The 26,147-nt window shown below is 68.8% G+C and overlaps 2 protein-coding genes across 17 annotated transcripts in view; one reads left to right on the top strand and one right to left on the bottom strand.

Annotated features, from left to right (window-relative positions):
* TANGO2 (transport and golgi organization 2 homolog) overlaps positions 1-7,914 on the bottom strand; it is a 32,813-nt gene extending 24,899 nt beyond the window's left edge. For both annotated transcript variants that reach the window (XM_069558505.1, XM_069558509.1), the window contains exon 1: positions 7,231-7,914. The gene's annotated coding sequence lies outside the window, so the exon portion shown is untranslated. The remainder of the gene's footprint in view (positions 1-7,230) is intronic.
* ARVCF (ARVCF delta catenin family member) overlaps positions 1-26,147 on the top strand; it is a 30,836-nt gene that overhangs the window by 3,895 nt on the left and 794 nt on the right. For 2 of the 15 annotated variants that reach the window (XM_069558488.1, XM_069558477.1), the window contains exons 2-17: positions 10,267-10,475; positions 17,822-17,980; positions 18,087-18,613; positions 19,309-19,808; positions 20,174-20,357; positions 20,885-21,002; positions 21,242-21,413; positions 22,765-22,836; positions 23,633-23,760; positions 23,897-24,047; positions 24,138-24,336; positions 24,544-24,655; positions 24,751-24,841; positions 25,106-25,159; positions 25,493-25,581; positions 25,895-26,014. In XM_069558488.1, coding sequence (XP_069414589.1) covers positions 10,281-10,475; positions 17,822-17,980; positions 18,087-18,613; positions 19,309-19,808; positions 20,174-20,357; positions 20,885-21,002; positions 21,242-21,413; positions 22,765-22,836; positions 23,633-23,760; positions 23,897-24,047; positions 24,138-24,336; positions 24,544-24,655; positions 24,751-24,841; positions 25,106-25,159; positions 25,493-25,581; positions 25,895-26,002 — 2,859 coding nt within the window. In that variant the 5' untranslated portion in view covers positions 10,267-10,280 and the 3' untranslated portion in view covers positions 26,003-26,014. Of the gene's footprint in view, positions 1-4,782; positions 4,855-8,250; positions 8,319-10,266; positions 10,476-10,645; positions 10,829-13,101; positions 13,270-17,821; positions 17,981-18,086; positions 18,614-19,308; positions 19,809-20,173; positions 20,358-20,884; positions 21,003-21,241; positions 21,414-22,764; positions 22,837-23,632; positions 23,761-23,896; positions 24,048-24,137; positions 24,337-24,543; positions 24,656-24,750; positions 24,842-25,105; positions 25,160-25,492; positions 25,582-25,894; positions 26,015-26,147 lie in introns of those variants that run through there. The other 13 variants (XM_069558491.1, XM_069558492.1, XM_069558478.1 and 10 more) reach the window with 13 other exon arrangements.

The raw sequence follows: 26,147 nt of genomic DNA, 5'->3' as shown, positions 1-26,147 counted from the left end.
CCCGCCTTCTTTCTTAGCTCTGGCCCTAGCCTCCTGCTCTCCCGTCACGATCCTGCCCCAACTGGAAGCCCTTCCCCTTGTTGAAGGGGCTGCCAGGAGGCAGAAGGCCGCACCCTCAGGCCCCAGAATGAGCCATGTCCACAAGGAAAGTTTGGATGGAGGCTTGAGACCACGGGTGACAATGCAGAGTAGGGGGGAGATCTCCCATCACTGTGGTCCCTGGGGGGGGGCTAGCGCCTGTCAAACCACCTTGCTTTTCGTTTTTCAGCAGTATCGCCAGGCCTAGCTGCAAGCAGAGGGGAGGCGTCCCCAGGCCTGACACAGGTGGAGGGGAGGCATCCCCAGGCCTAGCTGCAAGCAGAGGGGAGGCGTCCCCAGGCCTGACACAGGTGGAGGGGAGGCGTCCCCAGCACCCTGACTGAGACAGGCAGCTGCAAGGTCCTCGGTCTGGGCCTGGGAGGCTCGCTGTCTCCCTAGGAGGCATGCGGACGGGGCCAGCCTCAGGGGACTTGGGGGAGGTGGGTCGTGGACCCCTGCTCTGGCCCTGGTGTGGGAGCATACCACAGCAGAGCGCACCCAGCCTCGGGAAGCCGGAGCGGTTATCTGCTTACAACTCTTACGCTCCAGGTTTTGAAGGATAGTCAGAAAGAAGCGTAAGAAACACCCAGGCAGCCAATGCTAAGTGTGGACGCGACAGACCCAGTGCGAGAGGGCACGAGAATGTGCTCAGGGTCCTGTGGGGCGGGCCCCTGTCAGCGCGCCGTAGGATGCCCCTGGGCTGGGATGACCAGCCGGGGTCTGACCCTGTCCAGTAGGGACTCAGCCCCACAGATGGGCCTCAGCAGGTGCCCTCTGGATGAAGAGCCCACCGATGGGTGTCTGGATGTGCTGACCTCCCCGGGGACGTTCCGTCCTCACACGGGTAGAAGGCAGGGCGGCTTGTGGTCAACAGAAGGACGGACTGGGGCCTGAGTGTGTGTGTACGTGCCTCTGGTCAGCCTCAGCCCAGGTGGGCACAGTGCCCCAAGCTGGACAGGGCTAGCCGTGAGGCCTCCTGCCAGCCCCGCTTGAATTCACCAACGGGCTGGGCGTGGACCACAGATACTGGCTTGTGGGACGCCCCTGCGTTGGGGACAGCCCACCAGGACATCAGCCGGGCAGGTCTGTGCTGCCCTGACGTGGACGTCCGGCCAGTCGGTGCCCACGTGTTGCACAGGCCGCCAGCTCTGATCCTGCTCGGGGCCGCTCCCGCAGAACCAGAGAGGCTGGAGCCACCAGGAGTGACGGGCCACAGGCCCAGGCGCCGTGGGAGGCTTTGGCCAGCGGGGCCACGGTCAGAGGGGGAGGAGCTGTGCGCGGCGTGTGCCGGCCCTGCTCTGTGGCGACAGCTCCAGGGGCACAGGGCGCGGCGTCCGGGGAGGGAGGCGGGGACGGAGGCAGAGGGGGCCCCGGGCCCACATGGCCGGGCAGTCCGTTTGCCATGCCAATGGACTCGCGGAGGGTGGCGGACTCTGAGAACACCAGCCCAGCGTCTCAGTGGCCAGGCTGCGGGGCCGTGCGGGGCCTGCTGAGTCGGGATGAGGAGGCGCGACCCGCATCCAGGCTGTGGGGCCTCTTGGGGTCAGGGCCGTGCGCAGTGGGCACTGAGGGCTTGTTACAGCCTTTCAATGTTTGCCTGTGGTCGGTGACTTTCTGTCTGAGAAAGTTTCAAACTTTGCATGCTCTACGCGGAAGCTATGGAAGTCTTCTTCTTCCGACGGTTCCATGTCCCACATGTGTCCTCTGAGCATGGCCGGGCGAGCACACGTTCGTCCACCCCACCGGTGTTTCCAGGTCGGCGTCCACGCCCGAGATTTCACCCACCTGGAGTCTGCGTTGACGCAGATGGGGGACGAGGGCTGAGCTTGGTTGACACAGTCATATCTGAACCATTACCTGGCCGACATGTCCTGTCAGCGGAGACTGGAAACAGGACCCCCGGGTCCTCGTTGGACACTCAGGCCAACCAGCCTCTGTGTGGGACAGTTCCGGGCGGCCTCGAGCTGGCCCCGCAGGTGCGGGCCGGTCCAGGCTGTCGGGGGGCCCCTGCCGCGCTGGCCCTGTGCACGCGGGTCCCACTCTGGTCTCCCTGAGTCTCCAGCCTGTCTGAGCCCCCTTGGTGACCGAGAACAGGTCCGTGCTGTGGGGAAGCCTCTTGGAAGCCCCCAGAGTGTTTCGGGCCCCCTTTGTGGCGTCCCGCCTCTGAGCATGCGGCTGCCCGCAGCTGGGTGGGCCTGGGCGGTCCCCCGAGGCTCTCTCGCTCCTGGTGGCCTGCAGGGAGTGTGTGGGCCCCCTCCAGGTGTGGGCTTGGCACGCTTGTGACCTCCAGTGGACGCAGCACCAGCAGCACCCACACCTGCCTGCTTGCGTCTCTGCTCGGGATGGGGCCTCACCAGCCTCGTCAACTCCTGCCTGTTCCCCGGCTGTTCTGGGCCAGCCTGTCAGCTTCCTTCCCCAGGCCCTGAACCTGTGCCCCAGCCCGGCCCGGCAGGACCCTCCGTGGGGCACCCCGAGTCGTCGGCTCCGCCCTGACTTCGGTCCTGCGCTCCGATCTGGGGAGGGCCGCCTGTTGTCAGGTGGAGCGAGGCCCCCACGCCCCCCTACCCTCCCGGCACACACTGCCAGGTTGACGTTTGCAATTGATGACTTTGGTATTTCAAACATGCCTTTAGTTAAACTTTCCCTTTTCAAAATATTTTCACTCTCCGTGAAATCCTAATTAGGCCATTCATTCATCTGAATGTACTTGCTGCTCTCTGCGTTTTGCGAGATAACGAGACTGGGAACCGGCTGGCAGCCCGTCCTCTGGGCCCTCCGCCTGCTCGTGCCCTGCAGGGAGGGCCTGGCGCCCCGCGGCCGTGGATGGGGCCGAGTGTGCAGGCTGAGGGGCCTGGGCGGCACATCGGCCCGACAGTGGGGAGTCTGCCTGACGCTCCCTTAGAATGTCCAGAGCTGGGTTTACCCTCGGGATGTCGGGATGTCACGAGAAGGGAGAAAGGGAGGCGCCCGGTTTGCAGAGCTGCCAGCCGGTCCTCGCCATACAGGAGCGTCTGTCTGCAGATAGGGTGGGTGGGCCCTGGGAGGCTGAGCCAACATCCCAGACTGCCTGGTGGCACCGTGGACGCCTCGGTGCTCCCTAGGGCGGCCCAGCGCCCGGGGCACAGAGCCCGGGGAAGGCGAGCCATGCAGGCCCAGCCTGGCGTGAGCACAGCCTTCCCGGCTTCCTCCTGGGCCAACAGCTCAGGCCCGCCGTGACCCCGCAGCCCTGCTGGAGGCCGCTGTGTGGGGCGGCTCCCGGCCAGATCTGGGGTCTCTCGGGGACCCCCGTGCCAGCGGCAGTGGCCCGGCGCCCCGGCCTCACGCTCCCGCCCTCTGTCCCGCCGGCTCTGGGCTGCTTTATGTGGTTCGGCCGGCCCGCCTCTGGCCTGTGTCTGTGGCCTCGACAGTGTCCCGGCCGCCAAGCCTCCACTGTGCTTTTCTTCAGATCCCTGCGGGGTCCACGACTGGTCCTTCTTAAAGTTTGTTCCCAGTTCATCAGATCAAGGTCCTCCTCCACCTCTCAAGGACACACATCAGCAGCTCTCTTAGGCTTGTGCCAGTTAACTGCAGCTCTCCGGGGCCCTGGGGCAGCAGGCGGCCCGGGCGCTGGGGTCTCTGCCGCCCTAGGGCTTCTGTCCAGGGTCCTGGCCCAGCCACACACCCCCTCCCGTCACAGGGACCTCCAGTGTGGACCAAAGCTGGGCGCTGCAGGCCAGGCCTCACGGGTCTGCCCGACCCTCCGGGAGCCAAACTCTTGCCTCCCTCAGCACACAGATGTCAGACACCACCCACCACCTATTGCCCGGGGCAGGCAAGGCCACTCGAGCCAACTTGGTGGGCTCACAGCTGCACGGCGCGGATGGGTGTGTGTGCGCGTGACCTTGTGGGTGGCTGCAGGTGTGTGCCCGCGGGTGGGTCCAAGGAGGCCCCCAAACTGCCAGCCAGCCTGCCGCAGCGATCCACGTCCTGCTGGTGGGGCCGGGGCACACGCCCCCTTCGGTCTCACGGGATGGAGGGGTCGGGGAGTCAGGCAGGGGCACTGAGGCGGGGCGGGGGAGGGTGTGGGGGCCGAGTCTGCACTGGGTGGGGTGGGGTGAAGCCCCTGCCGTTTGCACATAAAATATGAGACTGTGCTGTTGGCTGGAGGCTGCTGGTGTCTGGACCTGTTGCCATGGGCACCCCTGGGCTTCGGGCACCAGTCTGGCTCCCCGCGGGGTGGTGGGTTGGGGGGAAGGGCAGTCTGGAGCAGAGGAACTGGCATCTGGCTCAGCTTCTGGGAGGAGGTGGGGGTCCCGGGGCCTCCGGGAGGGGCCGGTGCCAGCTGGAGGCCACACGGGACCCTGGGCAAGGGCAAACCAGTGGGGCCCTTAGATGCTGTGGGCTGGGGGCGAGGCTGGAGGGGCCCGGGGCCCCCTTCCCCGGGCGAGCTTTGCTTGGTCACCCGCTCATTCAGGCCCGGGTGACCCAGCCGCCCTGCCTCTGCCCACAGCCACTGGAGGGTCTTCCTGACACCGTCACCCCCCAGGCTGTGGGCTCTGTGTCTGCAGGGCCCCCGTTATTCCCCACCAAGGGGATGGGTGACCAGTTTCCCACTCTCGTGCTTCCCAGGGAACCTCCTCGAAGCTGAGCCACAGGCCCGCGAGGCCCTGGGCTGGGCTTGGTGGGGGGAGGGCCCAGGACTGCTGACAGCGGGACGGCTGGTCCGTGCGAGCCCGTCCGGGAGCCCAGAAGAGTCAGCAGCTCCCAGGAATGCTGGCGGGGCAGCCGGCCAGGCGGGTGAGGAGCCCCCGCCCCTGACCGTGAGGGCCGCCCCTTGGCAGCCTGCGCCCCTGCTCCGTGTGGGTCTGCCCGTAGAGAACCGGCCCTCCCGGACTAGCACAGCCCCGTGCTGCCCCCGAGGCCGAGGCCCCTGCTCCGGGCGCCGGGTGAGCAAAGCTGCAGGGGTCAGACTGAGGTCACCCAGGGAGGGCCGCCGGGCAGGGTGCCCGGCACACGGGGCACTGCCAAGTGCCTGGTCAGCAGTGGCCGGGGCCCACGGGGATGGGGGGCAGTAGGGACCAAGCAACACGCTGGGGGGCTCCACGCTGGGCCCACACCACCCCCCGGGTCCCATCTCCCCTCCCCGGCAAGGGCCCCTCCTGCCCCAGTCTGTCCTGAGGTCCTGGCTGCAGCAAGCCTGCCCCAGGCCGCCCGGCTGGCCCAGCTGCACGTCCTCAGGGCAGGCAGGTGAAGGTGGGGTGGGACGGGGGACAGGGCCAGCCTGGCCCCAGACCTGCACCGTCCCAGCCGCCGTCCACCGCGTCCTGAACCCGACTTCCTGTCTGGCAGGGGGCTTCCATGCTGCCTCCGCCCCCTCCCCTTATCCAAGAAGAGTAGGGCTCCTGTCAAAGGCAGGGAGGCCGTGGGAAGTCCTCAGGCCCCCGCAGGGAGCCCCCCTGAGGACAGGGGCTCACCCCAGGGACCCTTGTGTGGGCAGGCGGTGCTGGGGGAGGCATCCCAAACCACCAGACTCTCCGGCTTCCTTGGCTCTGCAGCCTCAGGGCGGGGGCTGGGCTGACAGGCCCAACCGTGTCCCCCAGAGACTCGCTGGCCACAGGCTCCCCGGGGCTGAAGCCCCTCAAAGGGACTTTGTGCTTCCACAAAGAGCCTCTGTCCCTCTTGGGGAAGCTTGGGCATTGCCATGGTGACAGAGGGGGCCTGGGAAGAAGGGGTCCTACCTCTTGGGGGGGAGGGGTGTTCCAGGCAGAGGGCACCCGTGCACGCGGGCCGCAGCCCTCGGCCTGGACAGACAGCTGCCCGGCTGCGGCTCACTGCTCTCCCCGCAGGCTCAGTGACCTCTTGGCTGCTGGGCAGGAGCTGGGCTTCCAGGCCTGGGGGCCAGCGGGACCCCCCGTTTGGTCCCCTCTTAGGAATGCCTCGGCCCGGTGTCCACCCCAGAGCACAGTGCGGAGGGGTTCTCAGAGGGTAGAATGGGGGTGGGGGAGCCACCTCCCAGGGGGACCCTGGGGGAGGCGGTGCAGACAACAGGCCACTCCCCCACATAGCCCACCATGGGCTCCCCTTTCGTGGCTGGGCTGGAGGGGGTGGGCTGCTGGCCCAGAGAGCAGTGTGCCCGCTAGCCCCATGCCTCCCTGCCCTGCCCTCCCTTGGGGCGGCCCTGGACTGGCTGCTGCAGACACCATGGTGGGGGGGTCCTCGGTGCCCAGCCCCACCTCAGAGCCTGTCGGGCTTTGCCCTCGGGCTGTGACACAGCCAGAGTCTGGGGCAGGGGCGGTGGGCAGCCGTCCGCCGAGTCTCCCCAGAGCGGCAAGGCCCCGTGACTCAGAGCACGTGTCTGTAACCCGCCCCGGCAGGAATCTCAGACCAAGATCCTTCTTGAGTCTGATGGGGGCTCCCTGTGGCCCAGGCCTCCCATCCCAGCAGCTGGCATGCTCACCCACCCTCTGGCCAGGGCCAGGCCTGTCCCTCCCGTGTGCAGCCTGCGGCCACCTGGCCTTCCCTGGGCCCCGGCCCTGGGCCCAGCCCTAGGCTGTTGGATGCCTGGCCTCAGGCTCCACATGCCCCGGCAAGCATTCCTGCCTTAGCCTGCCCCCAGGCCTCCTGCAACTGCCCCTCACATCCTCCGGTCCTCCCGGACTGCCCGTCCAGCAGCCCCCTCCCCTGCGGCTGGCCAGTGCTGCCCAGGCCCCGGGCACCCCCTCCATGTGGGGCAGGAACCCCTTCAGGAATTGCCCCTGCCCAGAGAGGCCATCCTCTGTGCGGCCAGTGGGTGCTCCTGGGTATTCACGGGGACGGCCTGGGGGCAGGAGAAGGTCACCGAAGGGCTATCTGTGTCCACCTCTCACCCCCGCGGTGTCTGGCCCAGGTGACAGCGGGGCGCCTCCTCTGCTGGGCAAAGCTGATGTCCAGCCTGGCGTCCAGCTCCCTGAAGACGTGGCTGCTTCCCTCGGGGCCCCTGGGGTGAGTTTCCAGCCCCGCCCTCACCCACCAGGCTGCTGTGGGGAGGGGCACCCACCTTCCCAGCTCTTAGCTGCTTCCTGCCTACACCAGTGGTCCGTGCACCCCTCCACCCAGAGCCCCACCACGGCCAACGTGCCCTTCTTCCCATGTGTATGTGCTAATGTGCGCACGCGTGACCATTTCCACACTCACCCTGCGCACACCGTTGCTGGGCCACACACCTGGTCTAGTAGGGTCTAGTGAAAGTCACTCAGTCGTGTCCGACTCTTTGTGACCCCATGGACTATATGCAATCCCTGGAATTCTCCAGGCCCTTCCCTTGTCCAGGGGATCCTCCCAACCCAGAGATCGTCCGGGGTCTGCATTGCAGGTGGATTCTTTACCAGCTGAGCCACCAGGGAAGCCTAGCACCCCTGGTAGGAGCCCTTTTCACTCCTGGGCTGGGTGTTGGTTCCTGCAGGCTCCTCCGGGCACCGTGTAGATGAAGAGGGTCACTTGTCTCCTGGACGTTGTGAACCCTGGGTTCCTGCGTGTCCATAGTATCTCGGTTTTGTTGTTTTTTTCCTACTGCCTATCGTGGAAAATTGGCAGCACGCAACAGTGCAGGGCGGTGGCGTGTCCCACAAGCCTGCCTGGCTTCTGCGGTGGTGGGCGTGCGGCCCAGCGGCTCCCATCTGAGCACTCGCTCCACCGAGGACAGCCTCGGCCAGCGGCGCTTGCTCTGCATGCTCAGAAACCCTTCTTTCTCGCAAAGGCGAGCCGGTCCTTCCTCCTCTGCAGTTTCTTCCACGGCCTTATGGTCGAGGACAGTCTCTTCCCGCCCAGACCTGCCCCCAGCCCTGCACCAGCTCCGGGTGACCACGCAGGCCTCGCTGTGACGGGCGGGGTGCAGCTCTCCCCAGGGCTGAAGGCGCCCTCTGATCCCCGGAGGGCGGGGAGGTGAAGGCAGGCCCTCGCGGCGCCCTCCCAGGCGGTGGGCTGCGGCCCACTCCCCTCGCGCCCAGGGGGAGGGGCCAGTGAGGAAGCAGAGCCCTGTCCCCTCGCGGAGGTCGGAGGTCGGGGCACTGGGGAGCGCGCCAGCAAAGGGCCTGCAAGGGGAGGGCCCTGGAGCTCCGGCCTGCCACCCGCCTCCCCGCCGGCCTGACCCATCGGAAATTCCTTTAATTCCTCAGCCCAGACTGGACTCTGTCCCCACAATTTGATTTCTGGAGCCGGGTTTGGCCGGGCCTGTGAGGAGGAGGAGTGGCTGGCTCAGCACAAAGATGGACGCCCGAGCGCAGGCATGGCTTCGGGGACGGTCAGCCCCCCGCCAGTCCTTCTGGGCACCCGCGCCCTCCTGGGGGAGCAAGTGCTGGCCACAGTGCTGTCTCGGCCGGCTGGGAGCCGCCGGGGCGGGGGGGGGGGTGTCCACCTCACCCCTGCCCACCCACTCAGGCCCCCGGCTGCACGCCCCGCCCCATGCCACGGCCGGCCTCCCTTCCTCCCCAAACTGCCCCCTGCGGACCCACTCACACCCCTGCCCCCCTGCAGCATCCTCGTGTCCCCTCACTGCTCTCCGTCCTCCCCTCAGTGCTCCCCCTCACCACTCAATGTGCTCCCCTCACTGCTCCCTGTGCTCCCCTGTGCTTTGCTCACTGTTCCGCGTGCTCCCCTCAGTGCTCCCCTCATCGCTCCTCGTGCTCCCCTCATCACTCCTCGTGCTCCCCTCATCGCTCCCCGTGCTCCCCTCATCGCTCCCCGTGCTCCCCTCATCGCTCCCCGTGCTCCCCTCATCGCTCCCCGTGCTCCCCTCATCGCTCCCCGTGCTCCCCCTCATCGCTCCCCGTGCTCCCCTCATCGCTCCCCGTGCTCCCCTCATCGCTCCTCGTGCTCCCCTCACCGCTCCTCGTGCTCCCCTCACCGCTCCTCGTGCTCCCCTCACCGCTCCCCCGTGCTCCCCTCACCGCTCCCCCGTGCTCCCCTCACTGCTCCCCTGCGCTCCCTTCCGCCTGCTTCCTGCCCTTCCATCTCTCCACCCACCCCGGGCTCTTTGCCAGGGGGCTCAGCCTGGTCACCTGCCCTGGGACAGGCGAGATGGGCTCTGGACAGTGCGTCTGTCCCTGTCTTCCTGCTAGACACCCCCCTCCCCGTGAGCAACCTGCACCCAGGACTCAGGACGCTGGGGTCAGGGTCTGGGCAGGGGTGTGCCTGGTGGGCAGTGCGAGGCCCTCACTGGTGGATGGGGGCAGGAAAGGTGCTGGCCAGGCAGTAGGGCGAAGGTGACCACGGTCCCACGGGGCACACACCCCCAGCCCCCAGGCCTCCCGGGCCAGCAGAGAGGCGAGCCTGGCACCTACCTCTCCCCGGAATCTGCCGGGGGAGGCATCATCACAGCTTCTCGGTCTAGCTTAAAAACACATGGACTGCAGTGGCCCATGACCCATGCCAACCACTGTCCTGGTAGTTCAGCTGGTCGCTGTGTCGTTGGTTTGACAGGCGCTGGGCAGGCAAAGGCCAGCTCTGGGGCCCTGCTGGCCTCTTCCCTCGTGGGGCCGTGGGGCTGCCCATCTGTCACGGGCATGGGGGGTTCTCTGAGGTGTGCCCATGCCCCCAGCCCAGCCGCGCTGGTACAAGCCGAGCCCAGGGCTGACCCCACTCCTTAGGCTCCGTCCTTGCGGCCGGCACAACCTGGGCGTGTAAGCAGCTCATCTGACTCTGCGGGGGCACCCAGCGGCCGCGGGGCAGCTTCCCACTCCCTGCGCGCTGGCGCCCTGGACCCGCCAGGCCATTCCTGTGCCCACAGAGGGGCCTCCCATGCTCTCCGGGCCCCAGCGTCCACCTCTGAGCTGGGCCTGCGCGGGGGCCGCGAGGCTGGGGTGAGCTGGCAGGTGCCGCGGTCAGCGGAGGGCCTGGGAGGTCTGAGAGCTGGTCACGCCTGCTCCTCTGTGCTTTCCCTTCCCTCCCCGGGCCTCCCCTGTGGGCTCAGGGCCCGCAGTTCTGCCAGGCCTGGCAGGAAGCAGGGAGCCTGGGTCAGAGCCCGCACGCCCCGGGGAGGGAACCGGCTGCTTCCGGCCAGCCTTGGATTAACGGCTTTTAATTTAGAATTTAATCAATGTGGCGTCTCTCCAGAGGGTTGCACGCTCTGGTTCAGCTGTCACGTGCTCTGAGAGTGAGGTGGGCAGGGGGCCCGTGACGCCTCCCTGGGCCCCTGCCCTGGCCGCACCCTGACTTGCTCTGCTCTGCCCGCAGCTGGCACCCCGGTCATGGAGGACTGCAGTGTGCGCTCTGCCGCCACCATCCTGGCCTCGGTGAGAGAGCAGGAGGCCCGCTTCGAGCTGCTGACGCGGGCGCTGGAGCAGGAGCGGCGCCATGTCGCCCTGCAGCTGGAGCGAGCCCAGCAGCCTGGCACAGGTGGCGGGCAGTCCCTGCCCATGGCCTGGCAACAGCTGGTTCTGCAGGTACTAGCCCCGGGACTCGGCCCAGCGGGAAGACAGTCACGGGACCCCGGCAGACCACAAGCCCGCAAGCATCCGCTTATTTTGAGGCCTCCTGGGGCCTCGGGAGGGAGAGGGAGTGGGTTCCGGCCCCCCTGGGTGTGCAGGACACCATGTGACAAGGGGTAGGACTTGGCCAGACTCTCAGAATGGCACTTTCCACCTGGGGGAGCCCCCGGGGCCCAGGCGGCTGGCCAGGGTCCACTCTGGGCGGCTCAGCACTCAGCCTGGGCACGCAGAGGGTTCGGCTTCCACGGAGTCCCCCTGCCTTTGCTGCTGCTGCGTCCGTCAGCGGGCCAGCTGCCGGAAGGGCTCAGGTAAGGCTGGGCTCTGCCTGCTGCCTGGAGCATGACGGCCACCGCCCCTGCGCAGCCCCAGGAGGAGTGAGTCTGGTCTGCTCCTGGCCTGAGAACTCAAGTGGGAATGGACAGTACGGTTCGGCCTCCTGGGCTCCTCCCCATGTGAGCTGTGCCCTACTGCCAAACCCACAAGTGGGGGCTGGCTCCTGGAGTGTCGGCGGAGGAGGGAACGCTTTGCCTAGAGGTCGCTGTGATGGGCTGAGGTGCAGGGCAGGGCGCTGGCAGGGTTCAGCGGAGCCAGACTCACGCTGGCAGAGTGGGGACCCGGGGCCCCTGTGGCTGGAGAGAGAAGGAGCAGAGTATGGGTCTGGCCTGAGACTGGCCCAGCAGGCTCGGCTGCCCAGCCTGGGCATGTGGGACTCAGAAGCAGTGGCCCGTGGTCAGATGGGGGGCATGGCCAGTGACTTCCGCAAGCCTTGATGTCTTCATCTGATGGTGGGCAGTCCGCACGTACAGCCCAGCTAGGTCTGTGGTCAGAGCCAAAGACACCTCTCCACAGACCGGACACATTGGGCAGCTCTTTCCATGCTGGCTGGCACTGACGTGGCTGCACAGTTGGTTCACAGAGGCTGGAGCTGAAGCCAAGTGGGTCTAGGTACAAGGGCCACCCCGTGGCCCCCTGGACCCTGGCCACTCCAGACAGTGAGGCCTGCACCCCCAAACTTGGGGAGCAACACAGCCGGCTGGGCCTCATGGGGACAGCAGCAGCCCTTGACCCCAAGGTTACTCTTTGGGCGCTCTTTCCAGGCTCCAGTCCTCCCAGTCCGGAAAGGGCTCTGGCGTCCAGCCCAGAGGGTGCGCTGAGGGTCGACGACCCCGTGGGAAGACGTTCCCATAGCCCGGAGCTACCCTGGCCTGAAAGGCCACCACCCTCCCCGGCCACTGCCCCTCCCACCTGGGGCCCTCCAGGCCTGCCCCTGGTATTCTGTCTCTTGGCAGGAGATGCTTTCTCGGGCTGAAATCAGACTAGCAGGACTGGTGGGGACACTGAGGAAGCCGGGCCCCATGCAGCCAGCTGGGCCGGGCGGCCTCCACGCCACACCTGCTTCCGAGCCCCGTCTCAGCAGGAGGTGCCTGGTGAGCCGACTGTGACCCTCAGCTGCCTGGACCCGGCCCTCGGAGTCAGAGCCCAGGTCTATGAAGCTTGAAAGCCGGTGGCCAGGCAGGCGGCTGGGGCTAGGGAGCCGAGGGGTGGGGGCTGCCGTGACCCCGAGGCTGTGCCGTAGCCCTGACTGCAGGCCTTTCATCGTCCAGCAGAAAGGGTCGACTCCTCCGGACACCTGGAGCAGGCTGGCTGGAGCAGGGCTGGCCCTCACCCAATGTGTGTGTGGCGGACCTGGCCAGCTGCAGGCCAGGCTGAGATGGGGGTGTGGCCGTGGCACTAGCAGACAGTGAAATTTGGGAGAAGGAACACAGCAGCGTCCAGGTTCCCTCAGGGCAGTGGCCCCGTCTTCTGCTCCTGCCTTGCGTGGCTCCGAGTTACAGGGGCCAGTGGTGAGGAGCAACTCAAGGAAAACTGAGGCTTAGAAGGACATGCGGTGGACACCCAGAGAGGTTGAGCATGCTGGCTGCGTGGCCCGCGTGCTGGTGTGACTTGGCAGGGACAGGGGGTCTGGGGAGAAGGGGGTGGAAAGCAGAGAGCCCCAGCCAGGGCCCCTCTTGTGCCCAGCCCCCCGAACCTCCCCCAGGTCTGTGTTCCTGTAGGGGGAGCCAGACTCCCGGGTGTGGCAGTCAGAAGCCCTGATAACCGCCCCCCCAACTTAGTACGTCAAAGGAGGGAGGAGAGGGTCTGAGGCCAGCTAGGCCCGCCAGCCTTCACCCAGCCACCCGACAGTGATGCTCCCTCCCTGCCCTCTCACACAGCTCAGCGGCTGGGGAACCCAGAGCGGAGGACCTCAAGTCTCAGAGGCCTCTGGGCCACCTGCAGGGGTGGGGGGCACTTTCACTGGGAGCAAACCGAGGCCGGGGAAGGGCTCAGCGGGAAAATGCGAGCCCCGCGGCAGGGGCGTGGGGACCAGGAGCCCTGACCGGCCGCGGGGGCGGAGGGCGACCCCGGCCCGGCCCCGCCCCGCCACCCGCCGGGCGCCGCCCCGCCCGATTGGCTGCTCGCCGCCCCGCCCCAGTTTCGCTCCGCCCCGCCCAGCTTGGCCCCGCCCCATTGGCTGTTCGTCGCCCCCCCCCCCCCGCCCCAGCTTGGCTCCGCCCGATTGGCCGCTCTCCTGGTCGCCCCGCCCCGCCCGTCGGCCGCTAGCCGCCGCTCAGCCAGGTCCGCCCGCCGGGAGCGAGTCCGCCGAGCCCGAGCCGAGCGGCCGAGGCACCGGAGCCGATCCCGGTCCAGCCGCCGCCGCCGCCGGCCCGCGCCCCCCGCGCTCGGCCCGATGCCGGCCGAACTCAGACAGGTTGGAAGGAACTTGGTCCCGGGCGGGGGCTCCGTCTCGGGGACCGGTGGCGGAGGGCGGGGCGCTGGCCCTCCGGGAGGACCCGCTTTTGTTTGTGGAGCCGCCGGCCGGAGGCAGCTATTGTCTGCGCCCCCGGGGCCGGGGCCGGGCGTGGGGGCTGAGTGGACGCACCGCCGCGGGTGCGGAGAGCGGGCCGGGGTTGGGGCCATGGAGGCGGGGGGCCGCGGGCGCACCCCGGCCAGCGACCCGGACAGGTGCCTGGGACAGGGTGGTGGGCAGGGCCTCCCGGAGTGGCACCTCTGCTGCAGGAGGGAGGCCGCGTGTGGAGAGGGCGGCGCGGCTAGGCCTCCCCCACGTTCCCAGGGCCCCGGCTCGGGGGCCGCGCGGGAGCTTCGGGATTCTAATGGAAGCCAGTCTGCCGAGGCAGCGCACGTGGATCGAGGGCTAGGGGCCTGCCCTGCCCACGTGCAGAGGCGGAGGGGGTGTCCTCCGAGCACCACCAGCACCGGGGAAGGCTGGTGGGTAGCCTGCACGCTTGCTCAGAGTGTGTGTGTGGGGGTGGTGGTGCACTTACAGGCACGGAAACTGAGGCAGAGGGGAGGGGCAAGAGGGGGGTCTGGACACCTGCCCAGCTGGACAGCTAGGTGCCTGCTGGCTCCAGAGACCGAGGGGCCAGTTCAGGGGAGCTGAGGGCATCTGGGGCCACTTCATGAAGCTGATGGTTGTGGGCTGGGCTTGGGGAAGCCGGGTTAGGGGAAAGCCCCCCCCCCTCCCCCGCTGTCTCCCACAGACTCGCTCCCCTAGTCTGCAGGGCGCCCACCCCCCCGTGTCCTTTGGTTACTTGGCCTGGGGCTGTGGAGTGCTGCTGTGGAGGGGTGAGCTCCCAGTCAGCCAGGCTGGGCCTGCCGCTCTGGGCAGCAAGGGAGAGGGCTTCTGTAGTGGCCAAGAACTTGCTCCCTGGGTGCAGAGGCTTGCGCGGCCTGGCCTAGACCCTACCAGGATGGCCACGCTGGGTGGGGGCTGGCGTTCTTCCCCCTTCCATTCACTCACGCAGCAGCCATCTCGCACTCCTGGGCCTGGACACCGGCCGTAACCCGTCCCGTGTGTGCCCGTGGGGTCTTCAGGACGGACACTGAGTGCTCCTCTGGGGAAGGCAGGCAGTTGGGGTGGATCCGCGCTCCTGGGACCCCTGTCCAGGCTCCCAGCTGGGCCTGCGCTTGCCTCCTGTGCCCTCCTGCCATTGCCGCACGCGCCCCTAGAGGCTTCTCTGGGCTTTTGCCTTGTCCCCCAGGTCACCTTTCTATGCCCCGCACACCCTAGATCTGGTCACAAAGGCAGGACTGGCACTATCCCCCTGTCCCACAGCCTAGACACCTGGCTTCCTCCTGTGTCCGCGTGAGGAAGCTGAGCCCAGGTGTGTAGCCGGCCAGGGCCCTCTAGCTCTGGGCCCCGGGGACCCTCTTGAGAGCAGTGGGGTGCTGGTCACTCCGGCCCCTGGCTTGGCATCTTGGGCCAGGCCCTGTGCACAAGCTCCAGGAGCTCATGGGAAACCCCAGGCCTGGACACAGCCCCCTGCTGGGCTGGGCCCAGGGCTGTGGACCCAGTCGCCATGGGTGGGAGGACCGTGGAGCTGATGTGGGCTCAGGGGAGAGGTGACGGGAGGCTGGAGAGTTATCCCAGCATGAGAGGCAGGGGTGGGGCCCAGGCCAGGATGGGGTGGAGAGGCGGTGGAGGGGACTGGCAGGATGGGGGTGGGGGGCTCCGTGTCTAGGGTATGAGGGAGGTCTGGGGCTGCAAGGCTGGGGGTCCCTGAAGCTCAGCTGGCTTGGGTAGGTGGACACGGGGCCCAGGGGCAGGGCCTGGAGCCAGACGGGGGTGCAGGCAGGCTGGTCCACAGCCTCTGGTGAGCGCCAACCTTGTCCTGGAGGTCAGGCAGTGACCCCACGTCCTCACCCCAAAGCTGTTTCGTAGGCACCAGCCATGGGTTGACCTCGGGCCCCCGTGGCCCCCAGGCCTTGGTTCCCCCACCTACCGGCTCCTACCTTCCCCGTGGTGGACGCCAGGGGTGCTGAGGGAGCCTGGAGGCACAGGAGGAAGGCGGGGGTGGTATCATGGGGGTGTGAGTGATGGGTGCGCTTGGGAGAGCCTGGGATCCGGGCTGGATGCTCTTGCACGCGCGTGTGAGTGCACATGTGTGTCCAGGCCCCTGTCGGCATGTGTGTGCCCAGGCGTGGGTACGGGGGCCGGGCCTCCCCATGCTCCCTGACTGACTCAGGCTTCTGCCTCCCTGCCCGCCTGCCCCGGTGAAGTCATCGCCATTTTTAGCTCCCTGAGGTCACTTGCCAGCGGGGGCTCTCGGGGCCTCGGGATCCCGCTGCCAGGCTGCCGGGGCTGGTGTCAGTGGGAGCTGCCACGGGGCCGCCAGGCCTTCCTGGTCTCCTGGCTCCCCTGGACCCCACACCCTCGGCCCCCCACGGCACTGTGTCTGCAGGCTGGGCAGCCAGGCACCAGTGGCACTGAGACCCAAGGGGCGCACCCCCTGTGCCCTCCCAGAAGCCCGAGCCCAGTGGGGCGGGGCTTCTTCTGGGAGAGAGTTAATGTATGCAAATATACGCACGCCTCCGCAGGGCCGTCCCACCACAGGTCCTGGGCTCCCTGCCCTCCCTCTTCCCGCGGCCACAGCCTGTGGCCTTGCTGCCCGGCCCGGCCCCTGGCACCCCCAGCCCCCAGAGCGCCCACTGCCTGACACACCCATGCCCCTCACTTGACCAGTGCAGACGCGGGGGCCAGGGGTGCTGAGGGTCTGTGGGTCACCCCTGCACCGCCCTGGCTCCCCAGGGCCTTCAGACAAGAGCCAGGCCACTGCTGGGCCGACTGCCTGTGTCCCCATCCCAAGCCTCCATCTGCTTCTCTTCCTTGGGGGGCGGCCTCCCTCCTCCAGGCCGGGACCCCAGCGGGCATGCTACCTGCCCTCTAGGACTGTGGAGGTGCTGCCAGGCTACAGCCCGCGAGGGGTGACCTGTGGAGGTGCTGCCAGGCTGCAGCCCGCGAGGGGTGACCTGTGGAGGTGCTGCCAGGCTGCAGCCCGCGAGGGGTGACCTGTGGAGGTGCTGCCAGGCTGCAGCCCGCGAGGGGTGACCTGTGGAGGTGCTGCCAGGCTGCAGCCCGCGAGGGGTGACCTGTGGAGGTGCTGCCAGGCTGCAGCCCGCGAGGGGTGACCTGTGGGTCCTGTTAGCAGCACACACGTCCTGCTCACGCTCTGCCCTCCGTTAGGCCTCAGCATCACTTTATAAAACCACACCTGTCCTCGGGGCCCTGCTTCTGGAGGAGGGGCGCATTCCATGGCCCCTGGCACCGGAGCCCGCGGGCTGGTCCTCCAGGCTCCCCCTGGACCCCGAGGAGGCCCCGACCCCAGCGCTGTGTGCAGCTGGGGGACACGTGTTCCTTTAGGACGGTACCCACCCGTCAGGCACAGGCCTGGCTGTGGAACAGGGCCTGGCCTCCTGCTGACCCGGGAGTGTGCGCCCCCGTGCCACCCACTAGGGCTTGGATCTCAGCGGCTGCCCCTCCTAGCCAGAAGCTGGTCCTGGGGTGCTGGTACAGGCAGGGGGGACCTCGTGCTGCTTGGCACGGCAGGGATCCGGCCCAGCCGTGCTGGGGGCTGGCCTGTCCGCTGTGAGCCTGTTTACCCTCAAGAAAGTCTGGCTTGCAGGCCCGTGGCCTTCAGAAGCGCCCCTGTGCAGCGGTGTCTTGTCTTTGGAAATGTTGGCAAGGGGGGCCAAGAGCAAAGGGCCCAGCTGGGGAGACCGGGGCAGGGTGCGGGGAGAGGGTTAGGGTTAGGGTTAGGGTCTTGTCTGCGGAGATGTTGGCAAGGGGGGCAGAGAGCAAAGGGCCCGGCTGGGGAGACTGGGGCAGGGTGCGGGGAGAGGATACCAGGGCTCCCTTCCGGGGTCGGCTGGGCCCCGCTGGCCTGGATCCAGCCTCTTTGGGCTCTGACCTGGCACCAGGTCTTGGGGAGCGGGCACCGGCCCCTAGCCCGAAGGAGGCCCTGCCCACACAGCATCCGGCCGGAAGGACCCAGGGTATTTTGTTGCTCTGGGTACGCAGGGCTTTCTGGGAACTGGGTATTTCTGTCCTGTGAGGGCGTCCGCGGGCCCTGGGGGTGGCAGGAGCCTGGGTGTGGCCTCCGGGAGCCGGTGAATGGTGCCGAACCTGCCACCCCCTGCGCTCAGGGCTTCTGAGGTGGGCAGGGAGGTGACCCTGCCAGGGATCATGAGTGTCCCGCGGGCGTCTGGGCCTCCAGGAACAGCCGCACAGCCCCCAGGAGGGCCCCCCCCAGGCTGCCCAACGTGTGGGGAGCCGGGCTTTACCCACTCGCTCAGCCCTCGGGAGCCCCCGCTCTCCGGGAAGGGAGGGACCAGCCCCTCCGCTGTCAGAGGCAGGAACTTGCCGCCCCAGCTGAGATGGGCCTGGGGCGGGAGAGCGGGGAGGCGTCCGTGCCCAGGGATGGTGAGTTCGGGGCTGTCCTGCCGATACCTGCCCCCTCACCCAGGAGCAGAGCCCGGGCAGCCAGGCCTCGCTGGCCACAATGCCGGAGGCGCCCGAGGTGCTGGAGGAGACCGTGACGGTGGAGGAGGACCCGGGCACACCCACCTCCCACGTGTCCATCGTCACGTCCGAAGACGGCACCACGCGCCGCACGGAGACCAAGGTACGCGGCGCCTCGCCTCCTGCTTGGCCGCCCGGCGTAGGGCGCAGGGCCGAGCCGCCCTGGCCTCCCAGGCTGCGCGCCCACCGGCCGCCCCCTTGCCCACCAGGTCACCAAGACAGTCAAGACGGTGACCACGAGAACCCTGCGCCAGGTGCCCGTGGGCCCCGACGGCCTCCCCCTGCTGGACGGCGGGCCCCCGCTGGGCCCCTTCACCGACGGCCCCCTGGACCGGCACTTCCTGCTGCGCGGGGGCGGCCCGGCGGCCACGGCCTCCCGCACCTGCCTCGGCGGCGGCGGCGGCTTTCCCGAGGAGCCCCGCGACGTCCCCGGCTACGGAAGCCTGTCTCGAGGGCTGGGCGTCCGGCCCCCACGCGGAGGACCCCCGGGCCCGGGCCCCGGCGATGGCTGCTTCACCCTGCCCGGCCGGCGGGAGGCCTTCCCCGCGGGGCCGGTGCCGGAGCCGGGGCCGCCGGCCGTCCGCTCGCAACCCGAGCGGTTCCAGGCAGAGCCGTATGGCTTGGAGGACGACGCTCGCAGCCTGGCCGCCGACGAAGAAGGGGCGCCGGAGCTGGAGCCGGAGTATGGCACCGCCGCGCGGAGGAGGCCGGACTGTGGGCGGGGCCTGCGCGCCAGGTGAGCCCTGTGCCCTGCCGCCACCTCCGGGAAGTCCGCCCTGCGCCCCCTGCCAGGGTACCGCCCGGGCAGTCTCGCTGCGGGATCGGCCTTGGCTCTTCTCGGGGACAGCGGCAAAGGCGGGCTCAGGCCTGGGGGGCTGCACTGGGTCCCTTCGTGCGGGTCTGGAGCCAGAGAAGCTGGTGACGCACCGGCACCTCCCGCCCGTCTCCAGCTAGATGGCCCCGGAGATACGAACTCAGGGCGTCTGTCTGAGCTTGGGCCAGACCCCTGCCCGTGCACAGGGGTGCCCAGAACCCAAGCCCCGGCCCTTCCCTTCCCGCCGGCACCTCTGGTTCTGTCTCTCCGCTCTCAGCCTCTCCATCTGCGAGTGGGAACATGCCCACAGGCGAGACACTTGCCCAGCCGCAGCCCTTCACTTGGAAGGGCGTTGGACATCTGCCCCCGGGCCTGGTGGCCCCTCACGTGGTCCTACCAGCAAGGCTGTGTGCAGGGGGTGCACGTGGGCCTCACGGGAGGTGGGACCCCATCCTGGTGATTCACAGAAACATTCAGCTGGGAGTTGGGGGTCTGCCTGGTGGCGGAAGTAAGCAACTCCCCCGGTCTGGGGACAACCTGCCAGACAGCCAGTGCGATTGCTTGGGGGCAAGGCCGCAGCCTCGAGGGGATGGTCACGCGCGTGCTCGCTCGCCCAGGGCCTACGAGGACGTGGCAGACGACGGCGGCGACCTGATGGAGGAGCGACCGCCCTTCCCGGCCACCGCGGCGCCCCTGGCGCAGCCGGAACGCGGCAGCCTGGGCAGCCTGGAGCGGGCGGCGCGGCGCTCGCCCTCGGCGGACAGTGCCCGCAAGGAGCCGCGCTGGCGGGACCCCGAGCTGCCTGAGGTGCTTGCCATGCTGCGGCACCCTGTGGACCCCGTGAAGGCCAACGCGGCCGCCTACCTGCAGCACCTGTGCTTCGAGAACGAGGCCGTCAAGAGGCGCGTGCGGCAGCTGCGGGGGCTGCCGCTGCTCGTGGCCCTGCTGGACCACCCGCGCGCGGAGGTGCGGCGCCGGGCCTGCGGGGCGCTGCGGAACCTCTCCTACGGCAGGGACGCGGACAACAAGGCCGCCATCCGGGACTGCGGCGGAGTGCCCGCCCTGGTGCGCCTGCTGCGGGCCGCGCGGGACAGCGAAGTCCGCGAGCTCGTCACAGGTGAGGCGCCCGCCCCGCCCCCCGGCTCCCGTGTGCCCACCGCGACCCCTCCGGACCTCCCTCCCTGGTCCTCCAGGGAAGGGGTGGGCCTGTGGCTGGGTGCAGGTCGCTTGACGACCACCTCTTGGCCCGAGAGCACAGTCCCAGCTGCCTGGGTGGCTGGGAAGGGGAGCACCTGCTAGCCCCTCCGGTGTCCCAGCCCCTGGGGGCTCCGTCCCCTCCCCCCTACGCCAGAGTGCCCACAGCCTCTCACCATGGCTGGTGTGGGCTGAGCTGAGCGAGGAGGGGCTCCCTGAGCGGCCCCTCTGGGGAGGAAGGGCGGACAGAGCCTGCGGTCAGCCCAGGGGGGTTGATGGTGCCCGCAGGCACGCTCTGGAACCTGTCATCCTACGAGCCCCTGAAGATGGTCATCATCGACCATGGCCTGCAGACGCTGACCCACGAGGTCATCGTGCCGAGCTCGGGCTGGGAGCCGGAGCCCAATGAGGACTCCAAGCCGCGGGACGCCGAATGGACGACCGTCTTCAAGAACACGTCAGGCTGCCTGAGGTGCGGGCCCTCAAGGCTGCCGGGCGCTTCCCTGCCCAGGAGATGGGAGCTGGGCGCCCAGCTGGCCTGTGCCCCGGCGACATCCTCGCGTCCCGGATGACGTGCAAGGTGGCTGGCCACCCAGGCCTTGGTCTCAGAGCTGGTGACAGCGCCTGTCTGGGTCCGAGAATGGGCCTGCTCTGCACGTCTGTGTTCCTCCACGTAGCCCTGCCACAGCCAGGCGGCGAGCTGGGACTCGCAGATCCAGGTCCCCTTGGTCCTGCCTGTCCGTCGGGGTAACCCCGTGAGGTCCCTGAGAGGTAGAGCCCCGAGCTGCACAGACTCAGGCCTCTGGGAGTCCGAGGAGCCCCCACCCCACGTGGGTGCAGCCAGGCCCCCGGCCCAGGTCCCGCAGTCCGCCATTCACTGCCAGGCTCCCTCGTCTGCTGGCAGACCTGACTGTGGGGGCATTTCTGCAGACAAGACCCCAGGGCTGGGGGGAGAGTCCCCACAGGAGCCGGCCCACAGGCTCGCTCTCGGCCTCCCAGGAACGTGAGCTCGGATGGCGCAGAGGCCCGACGGCGGCTCCGCGAATGTGAGGGGCTGGTGGATGCCCTGCTGCACGCCCTGCAGTCGGCCGTGGGCAGGAAGGACACGGACAACAAGGTAGGGAGGGAGCCCCAGGAAGGGCCGGACTTGCAGTCCACACAGCGGGCTGGGGTCTGAACAGGAGCCCGGAGCAGTCGGGCGGCAGGGGCTGCACACGTGGTCCACGACTGGGAGGGGCTCCCCTCCCCTCAGACGCGTCCCTGGGCCTCACCCCTGGGGGCCCCGGCCCTCCCCACCTTCGTGGGCCGCGGCGTGCACCCGAGAGGGTCAGCGCCCCACGCCCCCTCTCCCCACAGTCGGTGGAAAACTGCGTGTGCATCGTCCGGAACCTCTCCTACCACGTGCACAAGGAGGTGCCGGGGGCCGAGAGGTACCAGGAAGCCGAGCCCGGGCCCCCGGGTGGCTCCGGGAGCACCCAGCGCCGGAGCAGGGAGGACGCCGGCTGCTTCGGTGGCAAGAAGGCCAAAGGTGTGTGGGCAGCACCAGGGTTCAGCTCTCGGATCCCAGCCCCACCGAGCTGAAGGCCCTCCGCGCCCACGGGGGTCACAGTCAGGGAGCCAAGCGGGGCACCCAGGGGCAGGCAGGAGGGAACCTGTGCGGTGGTCTCCTTTGGTGCCCAGACCCAGACCTTCAGCTCCAGGAAGGGTTCTGGGGGCTCACATTTAGACATCACCGGCATTGGCAGGGAGCCCGAGGACCCCGGCGGGGGGGGGGGGGGTAGCACCCACCCACCTCACTCCATCCCCGCCTCTGGTGCGGCTGCCGGGGGTCTGTGCCGACCTCGCCCACCCACCACGTGGCCTTTCCTGACCCTGTCGCCCGTGGGGTCACTCCCCTAGGAGTGGCCGGGCTGAGACTCCCCGGCCCCTGCCCGACCCTGGGGGGGCGTGGGGTGCTGCCCGCTCAGGCTCCTCTCCTCTCTCCCGTGCTTCCTCGGCCGCCCAGAAGAGTGGTTCCATCAAGGTGAGTCCCTGCTCGGCCCGCAGGCAGGCCTGGCGGGCGCAGTGGGTACCAGGGACCCCCCCATCGCTCAGGCAGCCGTCTCCATGACAACCGCAGGACCTGCGTCTGCAGGAAGGCCCCTCCCTTCTCCGGGCAGCCATCTCCATGACAATGGCAGGAATGTTGGCCTGGGGCTGGTTGGGAGGCTGAGGGGCTGTCCCTCCGTGAAACCTCAGCCGCAGCCCTGGGTGGGGGGAGCCCAGGGTGGACAGGGCGGAGCTCGTCCATCCCCAGGGCCCTGGGGAGAGAGTCTGCCCTCCAACGGAGCAGCTGAGGTGTGGTGCAGACAGGGAGCACCCCAAGGCCCGAGGAGGTTGGGCAGAGCTGGGCCTGGCCGTCTGATCTCAGCTCTGCCTTCCACGAGGAAGGGGTTCCTGTCTGGGTGGAGGGGCTGGGAGGTGGTGAACTGGCCCTCGGCTGGCAGGTTCGGGGGGCGTCTCCTGGCCCCCAGAGCCCAGGGCTGGGCCCGGCCACCCTGAGTGATATTGTTGGCCCCAGGCCTGCTGCGCCGCAGCCCGGCGTGCCCTGCCCCTGCCAGGCCTCACTGCCCAGCCTGGGCTGCTGGCCCCTCAGTTCATGCCCTGGGACCCCAAGGAGGCTGTGGGGTGATCTGAAGCGCGGCTCCCAGCACCCAGTGGGAGACGAGTGCTGGCCACCACAGCACTCTGGGCCAGCGTGTCTGCCTGAGCTCAGGACGGCGCCCTGCTCCCAGCCTCCTGGTGCCCGTCTCTGACGCAGGGGTGTCTTCTGGGCCCCACCTGATGCACGCCTGTGCCCTGCAGGCTCCATCTCACCCTCCACTGCCCTTTTGTTCCAGGGAAGCGGGATGGGGAGATGGACCAGAACTCGGACACCCTGGACCTGCCCAAGCGCACTGAGGCTGCCAAGGGTGAGTGCGGGGAGGCGGATGCCAGGCCGGTCTAGCTCTGTGCCACCGAGCTGGCCTGAAGGGCCTTGGGGGCCAGTGGGGAAACTGAGGCCCACAGGGGTGGGGCTCCCAGAGGACTGTGCCAACTTCTGGCCATCTGCTCAGGGATGGGAATCAGGGTCTGTGCCAAGGTAACTTCGGGCAGGTATGGGGGTAGAGGCATGGAGGGGCGGGTGGGGATGGTAGCAAGGGTCTTCAGCGAAGGGCAGGGCTAACCGGCAAGGGTGCCTGTGCCGGCCGAGGCACCCAGGGGTGTGGTCAGGCCCAGTTCCGAGGCTGGTCCAGAGTGCCCTGGCGCGTTGGGGCAGGATCAGGGAGGGGGTGATGACATGCAGGATGAGGGACAGGGGACGGAGGTGATGCCCAGGGACACAGGCCGCAGTGTGGGACAGGCCTGGAGCACACTGGAGCGACTCTGCTGCTGGGCTGGAGCCTCCACTGAGGTGGGGCCAGGAGGGGTTGAGCGGCTGCGGCTTGGAGGGAGGGCTTCTAACATAGGATGCAAGAGTGGGGGCTACTGCTAGGTATCTGAGTCCTGTTGCTAGGGGAGCAGTTCTGGCTGCTGCCCACGCCCCATCCCCCCTAAGCCGGGTCCGTGACCTCTCCCAGCCTCCGTTGCTTCCCCTGTGAAATGGGAAGGCTTTTCCTCTCAGGCAGCTAAGGGGTGAACACGTGGCTTCGCTGCCCCGGGAGCGCCGAGGAGGGGGAGGGTGACGGGGCGGCATGCGTGACCGCGGCGGGGGCACTCCGTGCCCAGGCTTCGAGCTGCTGTACCAGCCCGAGGTGGTGCGTCTCTACCTGTCCCTCCTGACGGAGAGCCGCAACTTCAACACCCTGGAGGCCGCGGCCGGCGCCCTGCAGAACCTCAGCGCCGGGAACTGGGTGGTGAGAGGCCCCGCGGGGCAGGGAGGCTTCAGGGTGGAGCTGCTGGGGCGGGCTTTGTCCGCAGCGGGAGGGCGGTCCGGCTCGTGACGCGGCCCCAGCTGAGCACGCCGCTCCCCCCCCCCCCCCCCCGCCGCAGTGGGCCACGTACATCCGCGCCGCGGTGCGCAAGGAGCGCGGGCTGCCGGTGCTCGTGGAGCTGCTGCAGTCGGAGACCGACAAGGTGGTGCGCGCCGTCGCCATCGCCCTGCGCAACCTCTCGCTCGACCGGCGCAACAAGGACCTTATCGGTGAGCGTGGGCACGGGGATCTGGGGCCCGGGTCCCCCAACCCCGCCGGTGTGGCCTCACTGACCCTCGCCCGCTGCCCGCCGCCTGCAGGGAGCTACGCCATGGCCGAGCTCGTGCGAAACGTGCGCAGCGCGCAGGCGCCCACCCGGCCCGGTACCCGCTTGGAAGAGGATACAGTGGTGGCCGTGCTCAACACCATTCACGAGATCGTGTCCGACAGTCTGGACAACGCGCGCTCCCTGCTGCAAGCTCGCGGCGTGCCCGCGCTGGTGGCACTGGGCGCCTCCAGGTGGGTGCAGGCGCGGCCGCCGGAGGGGCGGAGCAGGGCCTGTTGGGGCGGGGCCTGGGTGGGTGGAGCCTCGCGTGGGCGGGGTTGGGGGCGCCCAGGTGGGTGGGCGGGGCCTGTGGGCGGAGCCTATGGCAGCGAAGTAGGAGGGGCCAGGTGGGTGGGCGGGGTGGGCGGTCCGGGCAGAAACTGATCCCGCCTGGGCCGCAGCCAATCGGCGCGCGAGGCGAAGGCCGCGTCGCACGTGCTGCAGACGGTGTGGAGCTACAAGGAGCTGCGAAGCGCCCTGCAGAAAGACGGCTGGAGCAAGGCGCGCTGGCAGGTCAGGCCGCCCGCCCCTTCCCCTCACTTCGCCAGGCCGGGTCTCCTGTGGCAGCGCCCGACCCGGGCCGTCTGGTGTGTGTTCTCCCGCCGCAGTCAGCCGCTGCTAATGCCAGAGGCCCCAAGGCAGCCCCGAGTCCGGGAGGCTTGGACGACAGCACGCTGCCGCTGGTGGAAAAGAGCCTGGGTGAGTATGGGGCCGGAGCCCATCCCGAGGTCCAGCTGTGCCCCTCCTCCCGGCCGAGGGCTGCAGGGAGGTGGGCCTTCCTCCGGGAGGGTGGCCCCCACTCCTCTGGCACCCCCGACCCCCAGGGCGTTCATCTTGGCACCCAGTTGGGGGCAACTTTGCCAGGGAGCAGATGTTGGTGACAGGGTACCCAGAGGGGCTGAGGCCAGGCCTGGGCCCCCGACACCACCTGCAGCCAGCCACCCACCCGCTCATGCCTTGCAGACGGTGAGAAGCCAGGCGGCCAGGACGTGATTCCCATGGAGGCACTTGGTCCAGGTGCGGGCAGGTGCAGGCTGCTTGCTCCCTGTGTGGGGAGGGCCTTCCAAGGAGGTGTGGTTAGAAAAGTGATTTGGTTTAGGGGTGCTCAGGGAGCGAGGAGCGGGGCAGCCAGGGAGGCGTCACTGTCCAGCCAAACTGTTTGGTCTGCCACTTGAGGGGTAGCTGGAGGGCTCTGAGCTGGGCGCCGGGGGGCCAGCAGGGGGAGTGGGGACAGGTGAGAAGACCTGGCTCAGCGTAGTCCAGGCGGATGCCCTCCCCAGACACAGGCTTGGCGCTGAGGGACAGCCACACCTCGGTGCCTGCCTCAGGGTCCTCTCTGCCTCTGCCCAGCAGACGGCTACTCCACCATGGACAGGCGGGAGCGCAGGGCTCGAGGCAGTGACCCCGCGGGGGAGGCCTCTGAGAAGGAGCCGTTGAAAGTGAGTCACCTTGGGCAGGTGTCTGGAGAGGTGGCATGTCCGGGGGCCAGGGCTGTGGCTCTCCTGCCTGGGGAACCGTCGCACACGCCAGGAGGGCGGCCCGATTCCAGGCTGCATCTGCACCCTCCCTGCTCGGTCCCGCCCCCACAGCAGCCCTGCAGCCTGCTCTGCACCGCTCCTGTGTCCCCCAGCCCCGCTGGTGCTCAGCCCTCCTCTGGCACACACCCCTGCCCTGCTGACCTGCCCAGCTCCCACCTGCTTGCTCACACTAACCTGCTGTGTTCTGCTTCTAACGCCCGCCTGCCCGCTGCAGCCCGACCCCAGCAGGAAGGCTCCTCCGCCCGGGCCCAGCAGGCCTGCGGTCAGGCTGGTGGACGCTGTGGGGGACGCCAGGCCTCAGCCTGTCGACTCCTGGGTCTAGCTTGCATGCCTGGTACGTCCCCTCCGGGTTCTGCGTCGGGGTGGGGCCTCCTCCCCGCACCCCTGCCTGCCTGCCCTGCTGTCCCTGCACGCTTCCCGCAGGGCCACCCGAGCTTCGCGGAGGGAAGCTCAGGTCGGGGGAGGGT

This window comes from Ovis canadensis, chromosome 17, assembly GCF_042477335.2.
Source record: "Ovis canadensis isolate MfBH-ARS-UI-01 breed Bighorn chromosome 17, ARS-UI_OviCan_v2, whole genome shotgun sequence".
Lineage (NCBI taxonomy): Eukaryota > Metazoa > Chordata > Mammalia > Artiodactyla > Bovidae > Ovis > Ovis canadensis.
The sequence above is the reverse complement of the archived record's forward strand: the minus strand, read 5'-3'. Positions and strand labels throughout refer to the sequence as shown.